Source organism: Ascidiella aspersa, chromosome 2, assembly GCF_963924565.1.
Source record: "Ascidiella aspersa chromosome 2, kaAscAspe10.2, whole genome shotgun sequence".
Lineage (NCBI taxonomy): Eukaryota > Metazoa > Chordata > Ascidiacea > Phlebobranchia > Ascidiidae > Ascidiella > Ascidiella aspersa.
The window spans coordinates 14,506,528-14,521,725 of record NC_139448.1 but is presented as its reverse complement, the minus strand read 5'-3'; the positions used below and the strand labels follow the sequence as shown (position 1 = coordinate 14,521,725).

At 35.5% G+C, this 15,198-nt stretch overlaps 2 protein-coding genes across 3 annotated transcripts; one reads left to right on the top strand and one right to left on the bottom strand.

The window, feature by feature from the left end:
- Window positions 1-2,545: 2,545 nt before the first annotated feature.
- LOC146163875 (uncharacterized) lies at window positions 2,546-8,064 on the bottom strand. Its single transcript, XM_083381489.1, has 6 exons — window positions 7,779-8,064; window positions 6,261-6,492; window positions 6,048-6,189; window positions 5,862-5,952; window positions 5,294-5,398; window positions 2,546-4,418 (listed from the first exon to the last, which is right to left on the bottom strand). The coding sequence occupies exons 1-6, from the start codon at window positions 7,876-7,878 to the stop codon at window positions 4,351-4,353; spliced, it is 738 nt and encodes a 245-aa protein (XP_083237615.1). The 5' UTR covers window positions 7,879-8,064; the 3' UTR covers window positions 2,546-4,350.
- On the top strand, window positions 8,037-10,007 carry LOC146163874 (uncharacterized). Of its 2 annotated transcripts, XM_083381490.1 has the most exons (5): window positions 8,037-8,353; window positions 8,490-8,574; window positions 8,923-9,048; window positions 9,112-9,190; window positions 9,314-10,007. In XM_083381490.1, the coding sequence occupies exons 1-5, from the start codon at window positions 8,338-8,340 to the stop codon at window positions 9,407-9,409; spliced, it is 402 nt and encodes a 133-aa protein (XP_083237616.1). In that variant the 5' UTR covers window positions 8,037-8,337; the 3' UTR covers window positions 9,410-10,007. The 2 variants fall into 2 exon arrangements, 1 of the variants encoding a protein (XP_083237616.1); XR_014494512.1 differs by lacking the exon at window positions 8,490-8,574.
- Window positions 10,008-15,198: the final 5,191 nt, after the last annotated feature.

The following is a 15,198-nucleotide window of genomic DNA, read 5'->3' as shown; positions in this document are numbered from 1 at the left end:
CAGGAGGGTGGGGGTTACAAAGATCTTCCCCCATACCCTTTAGTAACTGTCATTTTTGTCCGTTTTTGTTAGTGTTTAACTTACTCTGCGAAGCGACAATATTTTTTAATACAGCACACATCTTAAGCTAATGGAAAACCCAAATTAAACGAAAAACACTGTATTTCGTCTCGTGTTTGCACCTGGGTCTACCGCGGACGCAGGGCATTTTTTCTCTGTTGTCTATTCTTTTTGGCTGATCGGCATTTGTGTATTCAACACATCAGCAAACAGAATTGTTTATTCCTTAATTGTGCAATGAAACAGGATTTCATATACACATAATAAAAAAGGAAGGTGGTCACTTGAGAACACTAAATCAAGCCTTCTTCGTTTTTCTTGCTAAAACGTCGAGTTAGGTGCAGGTAATGTCCCGAACTGTTCGCTGTTTGTGCGCTAATATTCACTGTTGGTGTAACACACAGCATTTTTTTTAACTCAAGCAGATTGCCTGTCGTAGCGTAGTCCCGTGCACGAAATTTAGGAAACGGCACTACTGATAGTGGAGTTATGAATGTATCAAAATCAATCACACATATTCACAATCTTGGCTTAGGTTTACAACTAAATTAAACGATTGCACACTAAGCGGTTTTGCAGTATCGCAATCGCACGTCGCACGTGTTCACTTTCTCTGGGCGTTAATTGGCTGTTTGTGATTAGTTTTTTTTTATAATTTATGACGTCATACGCATCACTATTTTACGACGTCAATTATATTAACGTCAGACGGAAAATGGGGGAATTCCCTTAGCTAAAAATTCGACCCCACCTTTATTTAGAGTTATGGATACGCCCCTGATATGATGTAAAGTAAAAGCCAAAGTGTAGGCTAAGTTTTTTTTTTATATATCAAGTATGTTGTTTTGTTCTATTTCTACCTGTAGAACAGTTTGCACGCAATATGTTATAGTTTGGTGTTTGCAAATAAAAAAATAGCTCCTAAATAAACGAGTTTCCCAATTTTAATAATTTACTAATTAATGTTGATAAAAATGGCTTGACTTTTGACTTACTCGGACATTATATTGGACTGGAAAGAACTTGTTGTTTTCGCCAATGACTGGGCTTGGACTTCATTTTGAACCATTGACATTTTACAGCGTTGATTTTGAGGTTCCCTAAAAACTCCATATCAGTTTCATACCGTTGTATCAATGAATAGGCTAACATGTTTAAAATTATGCATTTTGTCAAGACACACACGAAGGCCTATACTTCTTTCCCTTTTTATTTAAAATAATAAATTTGGTGGTGAAATGGTGCGCAATTTTAACATTAATTAAATGATTTATAGTTTAATAAAACTATGAGCTTGTCAGTTGTTCGGCATTGCAAGGAGAAAATTTCCCCCGCTGCCCACTTGTTTTCAACGTTCCAATCAACCAATCAGCATCAAGGACTTCCACTTCGCGAATGACGTCGCCAATGTGCAGGGTCAACAACGATTTGTCTTCTGGCTTGTAATCACACATTGCAACAAATTTCTGAATTTAAAAAGATGTAAATTTCAACAACCTATATGCTGTCGAAAGTTTATTTTCGTTTTATAAAACAGTTTGACTTTCTGATTTATAATTTTACTCACTGCTTTTGAACCCGGGTCAGAAGGATCAGTTATATCCGGCTGGGGTGTCTATGAGTTAAAAAAGTAAAATTATATTTTTGTCTTTTCATTTTGTGTTTTACCATTTGTTTGTCCCCCCCTTAAAAATAAAATCTTGGCTGCCTTTTTGCTATTTGTCCGATCTTATACGTGGTTTGATGACAACCATTCAGTTGTAGAGTCAACTGTACTCTATCGATGTGGTCAATAATGCCCCAAGTTGCGTGAACTTGCCAACTGAAACCAAACTAACTCGTTTTTTACAGTTGGTTTAAGAATCTTCTTAATATTTTTTAGTTACGGCTTCTATTTTATAAGGTAACGACATATCTCATTTTTTTTAATTTGCCGCGAATTATGAATACAATATCAGATTATATGTTGTCGTTATTAGGTAACCTAAATATGCCAGCAGGTCGGTACGTATTAGTTACGCAAAAAGAATTTATAAAATACTTACGCTTTCATCAATTTCAACTTTCTCATTAGCTTCAAAACTCATGATCTTTCAGTTTACTTAGGCAGCTTTCGATAGCGAACCCCTTCTGGACTAATTTAATCAACGTTTGAGCTGTCTTTTGATGACATTTGCAATCAACAATTTATGCGATACAACGCTGCCAACGCAATATCCTCATCTTTCTACGTAGCATATCACGTCGCAATTACAATTTGACAGGAATATTACATGTGTTCTAGCCTATGTTTGTTTCTGTTGTAACCCCGTAAGTAGAGTCAAGGCACATAGCCCAATTGCATTTTATGTCCTACACATTGCTTCATTATCTATTAAGACTCACTCCATTCATTAATAATCAAGAATTAAAAATAAAGACAGTTCGTAACAGCGACGCATGTCCAACTGTTTATTTATGTTTTTTAGCGTATTCAATTCATGCGAAAGTGTTAAATAGTTTATATCAATTCGGTTTTTCCTGGCCTGGTAAGTCTGCGTAATTTAGTCGTTACCTGACCAGCTAATTACCAACGCAGTCGCTTTTGCGCTTATGCATAATCTACCTACAGGCCCGTGTTCTTTTTCATTGGCCTTAATCTTAATTTTAGGGCTAGCGATCAACGAAAAAATGTTTTGTACGGAACACACAATAAGACCTAAAAAGCAACACCTAAAGCAGAAAAATCTATAAAACCATAGTATTAGGACAAACGACATAATACAGCCAAATAAGCAGTAATATTCAGTACAGCAAAAAATCAAAATTGTCTGAATAAGATCTAAATTCATCGTAATAAGGCCTATATTCATCGGAATTAGTCTTAAATTCACCGGAATAAGGCAGAAATTCATCGAAATAAGGTATAAATTCGTCGGAATAATGCCTATAATTCATCGGAATAACGCCCAAATTCATCGAAAGAAGGCCTAAATAAATCCCGAACCTGTGGGTAGTGGGTATGGGACGATCGGGGGCCATAGGTCTAGCATCGGCCGATTTGGTGATTACATTTTGACGCACTAGCCAGACCGGCTCAGTCAGGGCGCCGCTGTTTTGGCACCGGATTTTTGGTCATGTTTGGGGTTATTGGTGGGTAATGGGTGGGGTTAGAAAATGGGTTGGTGTTGAAATTATTAGGGGAGTTAGTAATGTACTTAGGGGTGAGGTTATGGGTTAGTTAAAGTGTTGTTTAGGCCTGATTCTGACCTTTAACGCTTATTCTGAAGGATTTAGGACTTATTCCGATTTAGACGGTACTAATACCATTGGTATTAGTCTTATTTTGGCCTTATTCGGAATTGTGTTTTATTCTGACGTTGGTGTTGTTCTTATCTCGGTCTTTTCGCTGGGATCCGTTTTTTAATGGCCTGCGATTTAACCGCCCAGCCACATATTGTTGCATTTTCTTTCTTTTATTTTGCTGGTGTAAGGGCTCCTGGACTTTTTACTCGCTTCTTTTATGTAAATGCATTTTTTTGCAATTAAATATTATGTTGTAAATGGTAGCATACCAATGCATGAATGCGCCTTTTAATATTATCACCTTTCTTATGTGCCCCTTACCGAGCGCTGTGTGGATTCAGACCAACTACAAAAAGCACTTTATGCCAAATTATATAACTAGTTATGCAATTTTTAAAACTGCTTTGCAGTATAAATATTGCATTGTGACTCGTGAGTAACACCTTTTCAATTTTCAAAGCAAGGTAAACATGTGTTAAGGATCTGGTGGGATATTCAATCTTTTAAAAAGGCTATAATCTAATATTCTCTAATTTGACTGCACACAAGTGTTATTAGCCAGTTAATAAAGCGTTATGTAGTTACCGAATTTTAGTAGAACAAATTCTTTTTTGAATAAGTTAAAATAATGGAACAACAGCAAAGTCATCAATATTTTTCTCGAACTTAAAAATATCCACCATTTATCTTCCAATTACAAAGTGCCAAATTCCACAAAAAAACATTTTCGCAAGGCTCGCAACAACCTAAAAGGACCCGGTTATGATTAATCTTAAGTGAAACGTTTGAAATGTAAAAAGCACATTTCACTTTCAAGAAAAAACTATATTCTATAAATACAAACGACAAAAATGGAAACTCTACTGCCAGTCTAACAATCAACTGGAGCAACACAACTTGCAAATATGACGTCCACCATGGCCAGCTTTTTATGTTCTCTTGTGCTGTATATTCCTTCATTCTGACCACACTTTGCCCACATAAACGAGATCACCATTCATGCACTTAGTCAGACTCAGAATCTGATTCACTTAGTTCTAAATCCAGCTGTAGTTGACTTTCACTTGTTGATGCTGCAAACAGATACAAATTGTACTACACTTTAGGTTAATGTGGTATTTAGCATTTGGCTTAAACAAGCAGATTATGTATTCTATTTACAGGCCCTAACATATTTTATTGTATGTAATGCATGAGGCACGTCTTAGTTGGTAGGTTTACTTAATATGTTCAGTAACTGAAAAAGTTTAAGAAGTACATTTTCTTTGGGAAGTATGATTAGCCTAGTGTGGTGTAACAACCAGTGTTTTTTTTCAAGGTGTTTTTGACCGAAACGGTCCCCCAAATTTCTCCAGCGGTTTCCCAAAATTTGGACTTGCAACTACAGTGGCTATTTTTTGGTATTTAAATGAAACACTTCCGGTCTCTTAAAACTACTTAGCGGTCACCCAAACCAAACCTTAAAAAAAAACCTGGTAACAACTATTATAAATTTCTTGTCCTTAAAAATATGTTCATGGATCTATCAATAATGAGGCAAACCATAAAAAATGCGAACAGTTTCTGACTAATATGGACATAAAAGTTTTAAGAGCACATCAACTTAAAAATTGCATAAGTTTATAAAGCTAGTTTTAGAGTGGGTAAATTCTATTTAAATTTTGGATGTTGCAGGTTAAAAAAATATGAAAAGATTTTTTGAAAAATTTAAAGATATCTGAATGCGAACAACAAAAATGAAATATATACCTGATATCCATGTAAACCACTTGGCAATATATTTTATACTTAAAATTATTTTTATAAATGAGAATTTATGGAGCTATTACACCTGGTATAAAAGCACATGCATGAAATAGTGCCAGAGATTTCATTTTTTTTGAGTCCACTTAACATTTAGCAATTGATCTATTGGTAACTAGTGCATCACATTATTATTTTTTTTTACTTTTAGAGGGCTTCTGGGGAATAGATGCCTCGGATGAATTGTCATCTGAACTTGAGCTGTCAGAGCTGCTATCATCATCATCATCTTCTGAACTGCTTAGATTCCCTATAATTTAAAATTATTGAACAACTTCAATACTTTTGAATACAATACATCATTTTTTAGTAATTTCAATAAAAATACTAAAGCCATTCATTATATTCGATAAAATCGTCACTTAGTTGTTTACAAACATTTCGGCAATACCTTATGCCATTATTAGTGTAAAAATAATTGAAAATAAAAACATTAACAAATAATAACAAAATGATAAAAGTTATTTTTACTTTATTTGTATTTTTACACAAATCATGGCATAATAAGGTATTGTCGAAACGTTTATAAACAACGAAATGACGATTTGATTGTATATAATGGCATATTTTTATTGAAACTTCAATACTTGTATTGAAATATTGCAGTTACAGTTTATTACAAAAAACTCTTTCTGGTATTGCACCAAATCAACACACATGTATTTGGTGAGCCGAAAACTAAGATTGCATTTGTTCTTTGAGAATAAACATACCAATATCTTCTTGACCATTACAGAATTCATCAATAGGATGAGGAGCAGTGATAGGGGTTGGTAGCTGCAATTGTTCAGGCTGTCTTTCCTCCTATATTTATAAATCATTCAAAAAGACTACACATTCTTAACTACCCGTTTGCATAAAAAAAATGTATGTAATAGAAATTAGTCCTAATTACTTACAGCTATTGCGTCTGGTCTTCTTGTCTCTTGTGGGGGCCTGACAACCTTGGAAATTCCAGGTTTCTTTCCTGGCACAATCTTAGGTACTTTGGCGGGTGGCAGAACAGTTGGCATTTGAGAACTTCTAGCATTATCAGACGATCTGTAACAGGACACAGTTGACAATATTAATCTTACAAAATATTTTTTTTCATAAGAAATTTGTTGAAATACCTTGTTTTTTTTACTTGAATTTGCGACGATATTTTTTCCAAAATAAAGGTAGAAGTTTGGGGATTGTATATAAGAACACATTCCTTTAAGGCTGGCTTCTTTGAGCCCTTGTATCTGGTATTTAATGTTTTTGCCCCTTGTAAATGAGGAAGAGTTATAGTGACCTCATTTCCCTCACCCATGTTGACATAACCCTCCTGGTTTAAATCCACTGAAGCAGGTTTAAAATCATCTTAAAAAAGTTCAATAAAACATAGTGAGCAAATCCAAATTATAACAAACCTTAAAAAATATATACTTGGGTCTTCCAGATAAATAAAAACCAAAAACCTTAAAGTTTGTTAGTTGGTATTTAAACAGCAAAAACCTATGGATTTTATTTCACTATCATGTAAAAAAGTAATCACAAAAACAGCATGCATTTTATGGCCCCTTATGCTAAGATTTTGGGTGTGGAGTAGGGTTCCTCTTCGAGAATTTTTTGACGGAAAGTTCCCGGGACTTCCCACAAACTAACGTTCCCGAATCTCGGAAATTTTTTTATAATCCCTGGGTAGGCAACATAGTAAAACTTTAAAAAACTTGTCTCTTTTTGACTAATATAAACAAAAAAATATTACCAAACCTATTAAAGTCATTGCCTGAGTTGCTTTATTTGCGCATACCAGTAGAAAACTATAAAATGCGCCCTGCATGCACTTGTTTTCTAAATAAAAACAAATAATGACAACGTAATTTGGTACAAAAGGCGAAATAATTTTGTTGGGATTCTCGGGAATTTTCATTTTTCAATCCCGTTTCTCGGAATAAAAAAAATCCGGGGAAAAGAGGAACCCCAGTGTAAAGTGCCAACTTTTGAGTTGTGTAATAATTTTATGCATACCTGAGGGTCAAGAATCTACACAACTTTACCTTTTTTCCGGGAATTTAGGTATGCAATTGCTAATTGTAATGTGTACATAATAAGCTCTTAAAAAGTCTGGGTGTGCACCTGCCACAAAATAACAATTTTATGTGTATATTTAAAATATTAACTTACACACCTAAATTCCAGAAAAAAGGTTGAGTTGTTAGATTTCTGAATCTTAGGGTATAAAACTTTGATTGCACACCTCAAAATTAAATTCTGTACAACAGGCATCTTGTGAGGTGACATAATAGGCAGACTGGGCCGGGCATGTGGCATACTGCTGACATAAAGCTAACTTTTTTTGTTAATGTAATTTGCTTCAACCAAAATGTGGGCTGGTCTAAAATTCTGCCACTTTTTTACAGTAACAAAACACATTGTTAAAATTGAAGTTGCAAGGAAGAAATATTAGGGCTAGCGTTTGACTTTGGGTAGGTTGAGCAATATTATTAAATAATAATACGTGACCCACCCTCACCCAAACACTAACCGACACCCTAACCATAATATTGTGCGTTGCTTTAATAATTGTTTTAACGCTGTGACAGCTGACAGGATTCTAGACCGGTTGCACAAAAAATGTATCAAAAAGACTACAATAAACTTACATCGTAAAGTGTGCAGTGAATGTCCTGAACGCTTCCGAAAAGAATTCCCTAATTCAAAATTGAATTTTGTATCTTTGATGAAAGAAACATCGGATTCCATGATTAGGGAAATGGTGTTGATAAATGTCGGTACGAAGTTACGTAGAAAAATGTAGATATCCGGTAACAACAAACCTATTGATTTTTCGGATCAGCTGATTGATTTGCGAACACTGCCTGGTTCTATTAAAACCTCCATCTTTTGTCAGAACTTAAAGTTTTGCTTTAAATTTAAAATCAATGTTGCATTAGCTTTATCAAGTTTGTAGGTTTTTATGTCGATTTTAGTCAGATTTTTGTGTTAAACACAAAGAAAAATGCTTAGGCAATAAATTCACTTACCATAAAAATCGATTTTAAGCTCTGCACAAGATGAAGACATTCCGACTAACATTATTGGTTGCATTCAATTTTGTCGGGTTGCAATTTTTCTGAATTCAACTCAGTTTGTTCATAGGATATTTCCAATAAAATCCAATATTATAGTGAAAAATCTGTTTACATTGCGACCTAATACAATATGAAGATTTCGCCAGGTACGACTTGAAATAATACTGTGTATATAAAGTAAATCCTTGATTTTTTTAAGTTTTTAAAAAATATTTGAAATAATGACTTAAAGAATAAATTATTTTTCATATTTGGATTAAATGATATTCAAGATATACTTAGTTTCAGGCGCACCGCCGCATTCCCGTGTAACACTTTTGGTAACTAAAGTTGTACCAGAATCAGAAACTTTGTTACATACAACTGTGTAAGACTTAATGTCTTGTTGTCAACTGTTGTGTCACATATTGTAATATGTACTTGTTGGTGTTCTGACCCGTGCATATCTTTACTGCTGTATATACTGCTATGTATGGATAATTTGGCACTGATCTAGAATCCTACCACATATTCGTTTGAAGGTTTTTATTGCAAACATTATTTGGATTAGGGTGAATGGTAATTGTTTGGGTGGGTCAAGTATTATTATTATATTTATTCTTACATATTTATGCCTTCCTCGCAATTTGAACTTTGACAACTCCTTTGCGATAGTGTTAAAATATATGTGGTAGGATTCTAAACCAGCACCGATATTCCATATATTATGTCTTAGAACATTTCCAACAAGAGATATCAGCACTTCAAGTGAAGGGTCAATTCTTGGTGGAGTTGTTGCCTTGATATTGCTGTCAACTGCTGTTCTGTTTGGATTGTTTATATTTCTGAACAAGCACAGAAAGTAAGAACAAAGAGGTTATGTTCAAAATATAATTGAATTACATTTTTATTTTGTTTGCAATAGAAGAGACAGGCTGAGACAGAGGCTGTTGACTCTACGACAGTTTAATTCCGATCCTATCCTTCATGATTTGAATGTTGAGGTTAGTTGTTTAGAGTTTACTATTATTATAAATATTACTTAAGGTTTATCTGAAATATTTTTGCAGTCCCAAATGTTAACACAAGTTTTACAATGCTTTTATCAATTAATTTTATTTTTCTAGACACCAGATATGCCGGAAATTGAATCCTTGACATTTTGTGATTTTACTCATAAAACCAGCTTCTTTAAATCTGATGTTCTTATTGATGATGTTTAGTTAATTAAAATACTGTTATAAGTGTATACTTTTATACAATTGAAACTAACATATATGGGCTGGTATGTAAATGTGAATCTTACTTAAATTCTTTCCAAAGCATTTTTTGCATAACTCCTATTAGATGCATGTTATTAAGCAATTATCTGTTTCAAGAAATGAATTATCAAAATATAGTTACAAAAATTTGTTAAACAATAATCAAATAAAAATTGGATAAAAGAAACAATTAATTAAACAATATTCAAATAAAAATTGGTTTAGTATTGGTATGTATTTATGTTGGTGGGCTGTGATTGCTGTGAATATGAAACTTTTTTACCTTTGATTTTGCTATGTTGTCATTGTTCTGTATTTTTTATCCATAACCTGTAATGCAATGATATAATGATGTGAAAACAAGACATTTAAATTAATTTTGTTAATAGGGGTTAAAAATTGAACAGTCACATTTGTTTAAGATGTATGTATTTTTTAAACAGTATTGCATACTACTGTGTTTGTATTTATATTTTGGTGCTTTTGCAACCTCCATAAATTTTGCTACAAATCCTATTTTAATGTATGTTTATAGCGAATAAATGTGCTGTTCTAATTACTCTGATATAGGAAGAGTATAATGAGCTGTTTGTTGATACCATTTTTTAAGCTTTAAATAGTTGGTCGTGATGTTCTCGTTTCAAAAGACTCAACAAATCTCCTACCAGCAGCTTCACGCTACTCCAATTAGTTAAAAAGTAAACAAAACCATTCCAGACAAACAGAACAAGGGTGATGTTATGCGAGCCGAAATAGGGATCTTTCTTGGAAGTATGTGTGACGTGGTTCACAAGTGTACAGCGCAATAGCTGAGTATTTAGTGGTTATATTTTGGTAACAACAAATAACATTGCAATTTGGTTATCTATATTAAGTTATCACAATTTTGTTTTTTTATTTATCGGCTATACACGGGTTTCCAGCAAATATAGATCCGACGCCCGCCTGATTCACAGTTGCTCTAACTAAAGGGTTATAATCTCTTTGCTCTAACATTTAAATAACACAATTTTTAATTAACATTTTGTGCAGCTCGCAATGACCTTTCTGAGCTTGGTTTTGGCCCGCGACTAGAAAAGGGTCGCCTGCATTAGACTTTTATTGTTTAGAATGTAGATCAAATCTATAAATATTCAATTAGCCTTCTACCCGGTCATTATTTGTACATTAAATCAATCTGCTACAGGCCCCGCACTTAGTTAATCCGGCACTGGCCATATGTTAACTTAGCGTGGTCCAACTTCTTTTCATCGCGGGCCAAAAACAATTTTTTTTTATCTTGCGGGCCAATGTTTTTAAATAGCGATTCTAGGCTTATTGCTGGTAAATTATACATGGCCCATGGCAGTGGTTCTTGACCTTTTTTCAGCCGCGCCCCACTTTGATAATTTTCATAGGCCTTTCGCCCCCCTGCGAAAAGCAATTCGGCATTTTCCACTAAATATCACTGAGACAACTTGAAAATAGTAAAGTTTGTTGTCGGTCGCGCAAACACGAAAAAAATTGAGTTTATTTGGTTGAGTTGACGCTAAACTGTAATTCAGGAGGGTTTTCGCATTGACACCCGATCCGTCAGAAATCAGTGCAGTTCTAAGCAAAAAGGTCTACGACAATCAGTGCATTCAAAGGATCAAAAAGTCCGACTTTTAGACTTTGAGGTCTTGGACAATGCACTAATTTGCATTAACAAATGTGCATAAGAAGATTAAGTTTAACAATACTTGACCCAATCAAACCCAAACGCTAACCAGCGCCCTAACCCAAATAATGTGCGATAATTTAATAATTATAACGCTTCAGGCCCCAATACCTCAATTTGTGACGTAATAATCTTAAATACAATGGACGAGAAACCATCCGAGTTTGGGCTTTTTTCCCCAGCATTTAAAGAATTATTAAAATAACGCACATTATTTGGGTTAGGATTCGGGTTAGCGTTAGGGTTTAGGTGGGTCAAGTGTTATTAATCCTATCTCACATTTTTTGTTATCTTTTCTGAACTTTTAATGAATATTTTTCATTTATCTTCGCCGGGAGTTTACCTAAAGGTCCAAATCAGTGCATTGCCAGGACCTCAAGGTCTAAAAGTCTAGACTTTTCTGCCATTGGATGCCCTGATTGTCGTAGACCTTTTTGCTTAGAAATGCACTGATTTCTAACGGATCGGGTGGCATTGAGCACACAATAAATTGCTCGTGCTCGACACATTGATTTAAATAGTGTGTTATCTTGTTTCAAAAGATGTGACGACACACAATACAACGGCCATATTGCAAAAACATTATAGATTTGCGCAAAAAAGTTTGAGTCCCCCTGTTGCAAGCCTGTTGTCATATATAAAATATGGATTACGGGAGATGACTTTTATCGTTTATCTATAAAATAGAAAATTTGTAATTAAATAGGGCCGTTATACATTCGATGATAAGAAAACATGCAATGGCACTAAATGAGACTGGGCTAAAATATAGTCAAGAAAAGTAGAAAAACAAGATTCGCGCGAAGCTCGAAAATGTTTTGCAGGTTCAATGTTAAACATCGCAAAAACAGAGTATGTAGCCTACAGCGCTGTAGGAGTGGTGTAAAACCCAAACGAAACCATTAAAATTGCAAAAAATTTAAATATTAACCTAGAGCTCGCGCCCCCTAAGAATTGCTTGGCGCTAGGGGGGCTTTGGCCCTAGGGGGGCGCCCCCACCAGGTTAAGAATCGCTGGCATATGGCTTATATACTAACTTTGAAATCTACACCTTTAAGCAACGGTAGGCCCTAGTTATGAAACCGCAAAGCAGTGGTTCTCAACCTTTCATGCCTCGTGGCCCCCTTCGAATGGATTTTAATCCTCGTGGCCCCCTGTTACGTGTTTATCAACACTTAAACACCCAAATTAATTAATTGCCATAAGCCAAATCTTAGAGTTCATTAAGTTATCTTACGAATTTTTAAATAGGGCTTTAGATTACGCGTTTCAGCTTTCGTTTGCCAAATATGTTCTTCAGTTACATAATATCATATTTGATGATGTAAAGTTTTCCGTATTGTTGTGTGTAAAATTCCTAAGTTTTTCTGCTTTAGTTCGCCTCGTTTCAAACTTGACATGTAACCTTTAATCTCGTAATCTATAACTGTCAGTCTTGTGGGCGATGTTCTCACGTTCTGCAAAACAAGCCACTTGTTTTGCTGGTCTCTTACTCCCGCTGCAATTTGGCCTTAGAATGGCCGCTGTAATGCCTAGCCATGTTTTAGAGTGCCGGCCAGTCTTATTGGCCAAATATGACGTAACTTTCGTGTTCTTTTTCTTCCTACGTATTGGCTATATACATGTCGTTTCTTAGCGGCTTTGAGCTTTTTCTCTAGAGAAGTCTTTTGCGAAGTTTTAGCCGACAGTCGCTGCAATAGGCGGTGGCTGTCTGTCTCACATTAACTTGAAAATAACGTTCACTAATGCTATTTGATAACGTTTTAATTCGTTGTAACAATATACTTTTGATTGGAATTTTAGTTATGGTTATGACAGGTAGCATATCTGACCAGAAACCTTTGCAAACAACAAGAACTCGCGCGGTAGCAACTGTACGGGACCAGGCCCCAGTGCGCAGGTCGCGGCGGGGGCGCAACATCCCCCTTGATTTAAAAAAAATAGCTAGAATTGTGTTTAACGTGTTTACACTTATTCTATTTCACAACGTTAATAAAAAACACTTCGATTGAACGAAAGCCGATAAAAAAATACACTTAAAATACAAAATCAGGTAACGTCGCTTCCTGGTCGAATCGTATTCTTTTGGCAGAAAACATCGGCGGCATCATTCCCTCTTCGGGGATGCTATTTATCACGATGATTTTTAAGTTTGAGGGTCGTAATGACGCGTTTGACATCACCACCGAGCAGTGCAGACACTGTGCACAATTATGGCCGTCTCGTCTAACTTTTGTGAAGCCAAAAGAGACGTAACTCTCGCACCATTTGCGAATTTTCGACATTTTTTAACACAAAACATTCTTAAAGCTTTGTGTAAAAACGTATTTTCAATAGTAAACCTCTGAAAGTATGTGCAATTCAACTATTCTTCGTTCTGTTGAGCTTGCTTTGACCACTTAACACAATTAATTTTACCACAAAATTTAATCAATGGAACAACAACAAATCTATCCCTCAGAGCCAAAATGGTAATATCGCTAACTAGAAAAACACAAATGTTGGTTATCTGTGACGTAACAATGTTTGGCAATTAGGCGAGCAGGTAAAAAAATTGGCTTGACGTCGATTTGTTGCAGAACTTCTCACGATTAGCAAGTAGTAGTAACGTGTTAGAAAAAATGCGTTACAATAGGTCAAAGAAGGTTTAACACTACAAGTTTGAGTTTAACTAAAAAACTTAAAAATAGTAACACAGGTTTTGCAATTCCACGACATTGCTACATACTCATGCTCGTGGCCCCAATGACAGCTCCGTGGCCCCCAGGGGGCCGAGGGCCACGGTTGAGAAACCCTGTCACAAAGGATCATTTACGAAGTTTTTTGTCCATTGCAATAACAAAGAAACAAAAATTAAGTGATATTGCTAGATTGCAGCCAAGCTGACGACCAGTTCGCGGGCCAAAAAAGCGGAACAAAGTTGTCCCGCGGGCCTGCAGTTGGACCATGCTGTGTTAACTGATAGGTAATCGTCATAGGCCACCATTTATGGCCGGCCAGCTCGAAATTTAAGCCAACTTTTAATTTGGCCATGTCCATGTGGACAGGCTATACCGGTAAGGGAATTGAAAAAAAATACGTATTTCATTTTTTAATGATTTTGTTATTCATTTAAAAGTGATATATAGGTAAAATATAATTGATCTGATGTGTTTCGTTATTATGTTTTCTTTCCTATTAGCAATATTAGCATCTGTTTTACTTCTTTGTTTGCTGAAAATCCTTTGTTACATCACTTTCATACTTAACAATGCTCACATTTCAGTAACTTTTTTTCGGATAAACTTGCGAAATTGGAGGTTGGAGAGAAAGGACGAGATTCAGAGCGCTAGTGCCAAAGCGAATATTATTATCAGATTTAAAGCTTTTATTGTTTTTGCTGTATATCAGTGACATTTTGTTTAGGAATAATGAACTCACAGGTAAAGAAGTTTCTTCTACAGAAGGAGATACGCATCTGTGCAGGGTATGGATACACTCTGTTCGACAAGTATGTAGGAGGTTGGGCCACAGGTAGAGGATTTTTGGTCCAACCTACTAAGCACAAGATCAGATCCAGCGAGAAGTTGAAGTTGGTTCAAAAAGAAAATGAGCAACTTGAGGTCAGGATGTTTTATGTGTTAATTAGGAGATTCATATAGAAAACGAATCTTACATTCAAAATGTTACGCAGGATGCACATTAACTATATCAGAGGTTCCCAACGTGGGCGGTACCGCCCCCTTGTCGGCGTTGGCGAGTTATAAGGGGGCGTTTTGGGTATTTTCTCAATTGGGGGGCGCTGAACGCCACATAAGGGGACGTTACATGAAAGTAGTTATGGCAAAATTTTATAAAAAGTTTCACATAAACATAGTAACAAGCAGCACTGTAGGCAACTTTTAACCTTAAATGGCAACTTCCGTACTGCGAACTTGTTTCCCGACCATTGTTACGTAATAATTGGCTTTCTTATGTAAAGTTGTTGATTGTTGTTACGTTTCACCGTTTTATACGCGGCAAAATGTTTGTATATTTAAAGCAGGGGTCGCCAACCTACGGCCCGCCGCCT

Excerpts from the sequence above, each read along its gene's own strand:
- LOC146163874 (XM_083381490.1), top strand. Across the intron at positions 8,575-8,922 it reads ACTTTGTTACATACAACTGT|AACATTTCCAACAAGAGATA; the intron begins GTAAGACTTAAT and ends ATTATGTCTTAG. Across the intron at positions 9,191-9,313 it reads TTCATGATTTGAATGTTGAG|ACACCAGATATGCCGGAAAT; the intron begins GTTAGTTGTTTA and ends TTATTTTTCTAG.
- LOC146163875 (XM_083381489.1), bottom strand. The coding sequence starts at position 7,878 with ATGGAATCCGATGTTTCTTTCATCAAAGATACAAAATTCAATTTTGAA. Across the intron at positions 6,493-7,778 it reads TTCACTGCACACTTTACGAT|ATGATTTTAAACCTGCTTCA; the intron begins GTAAGTTTATTG and ends AACTTTTTTAAG. Across the intron at positions 4,419-5,293 it reads TCCCCAGAAGCCCTCTAAAA|CATCAACAAGTGAAAGTCAA; the intron begins GTAAAAAAAAAT and ends ATCTGTTTGCAG.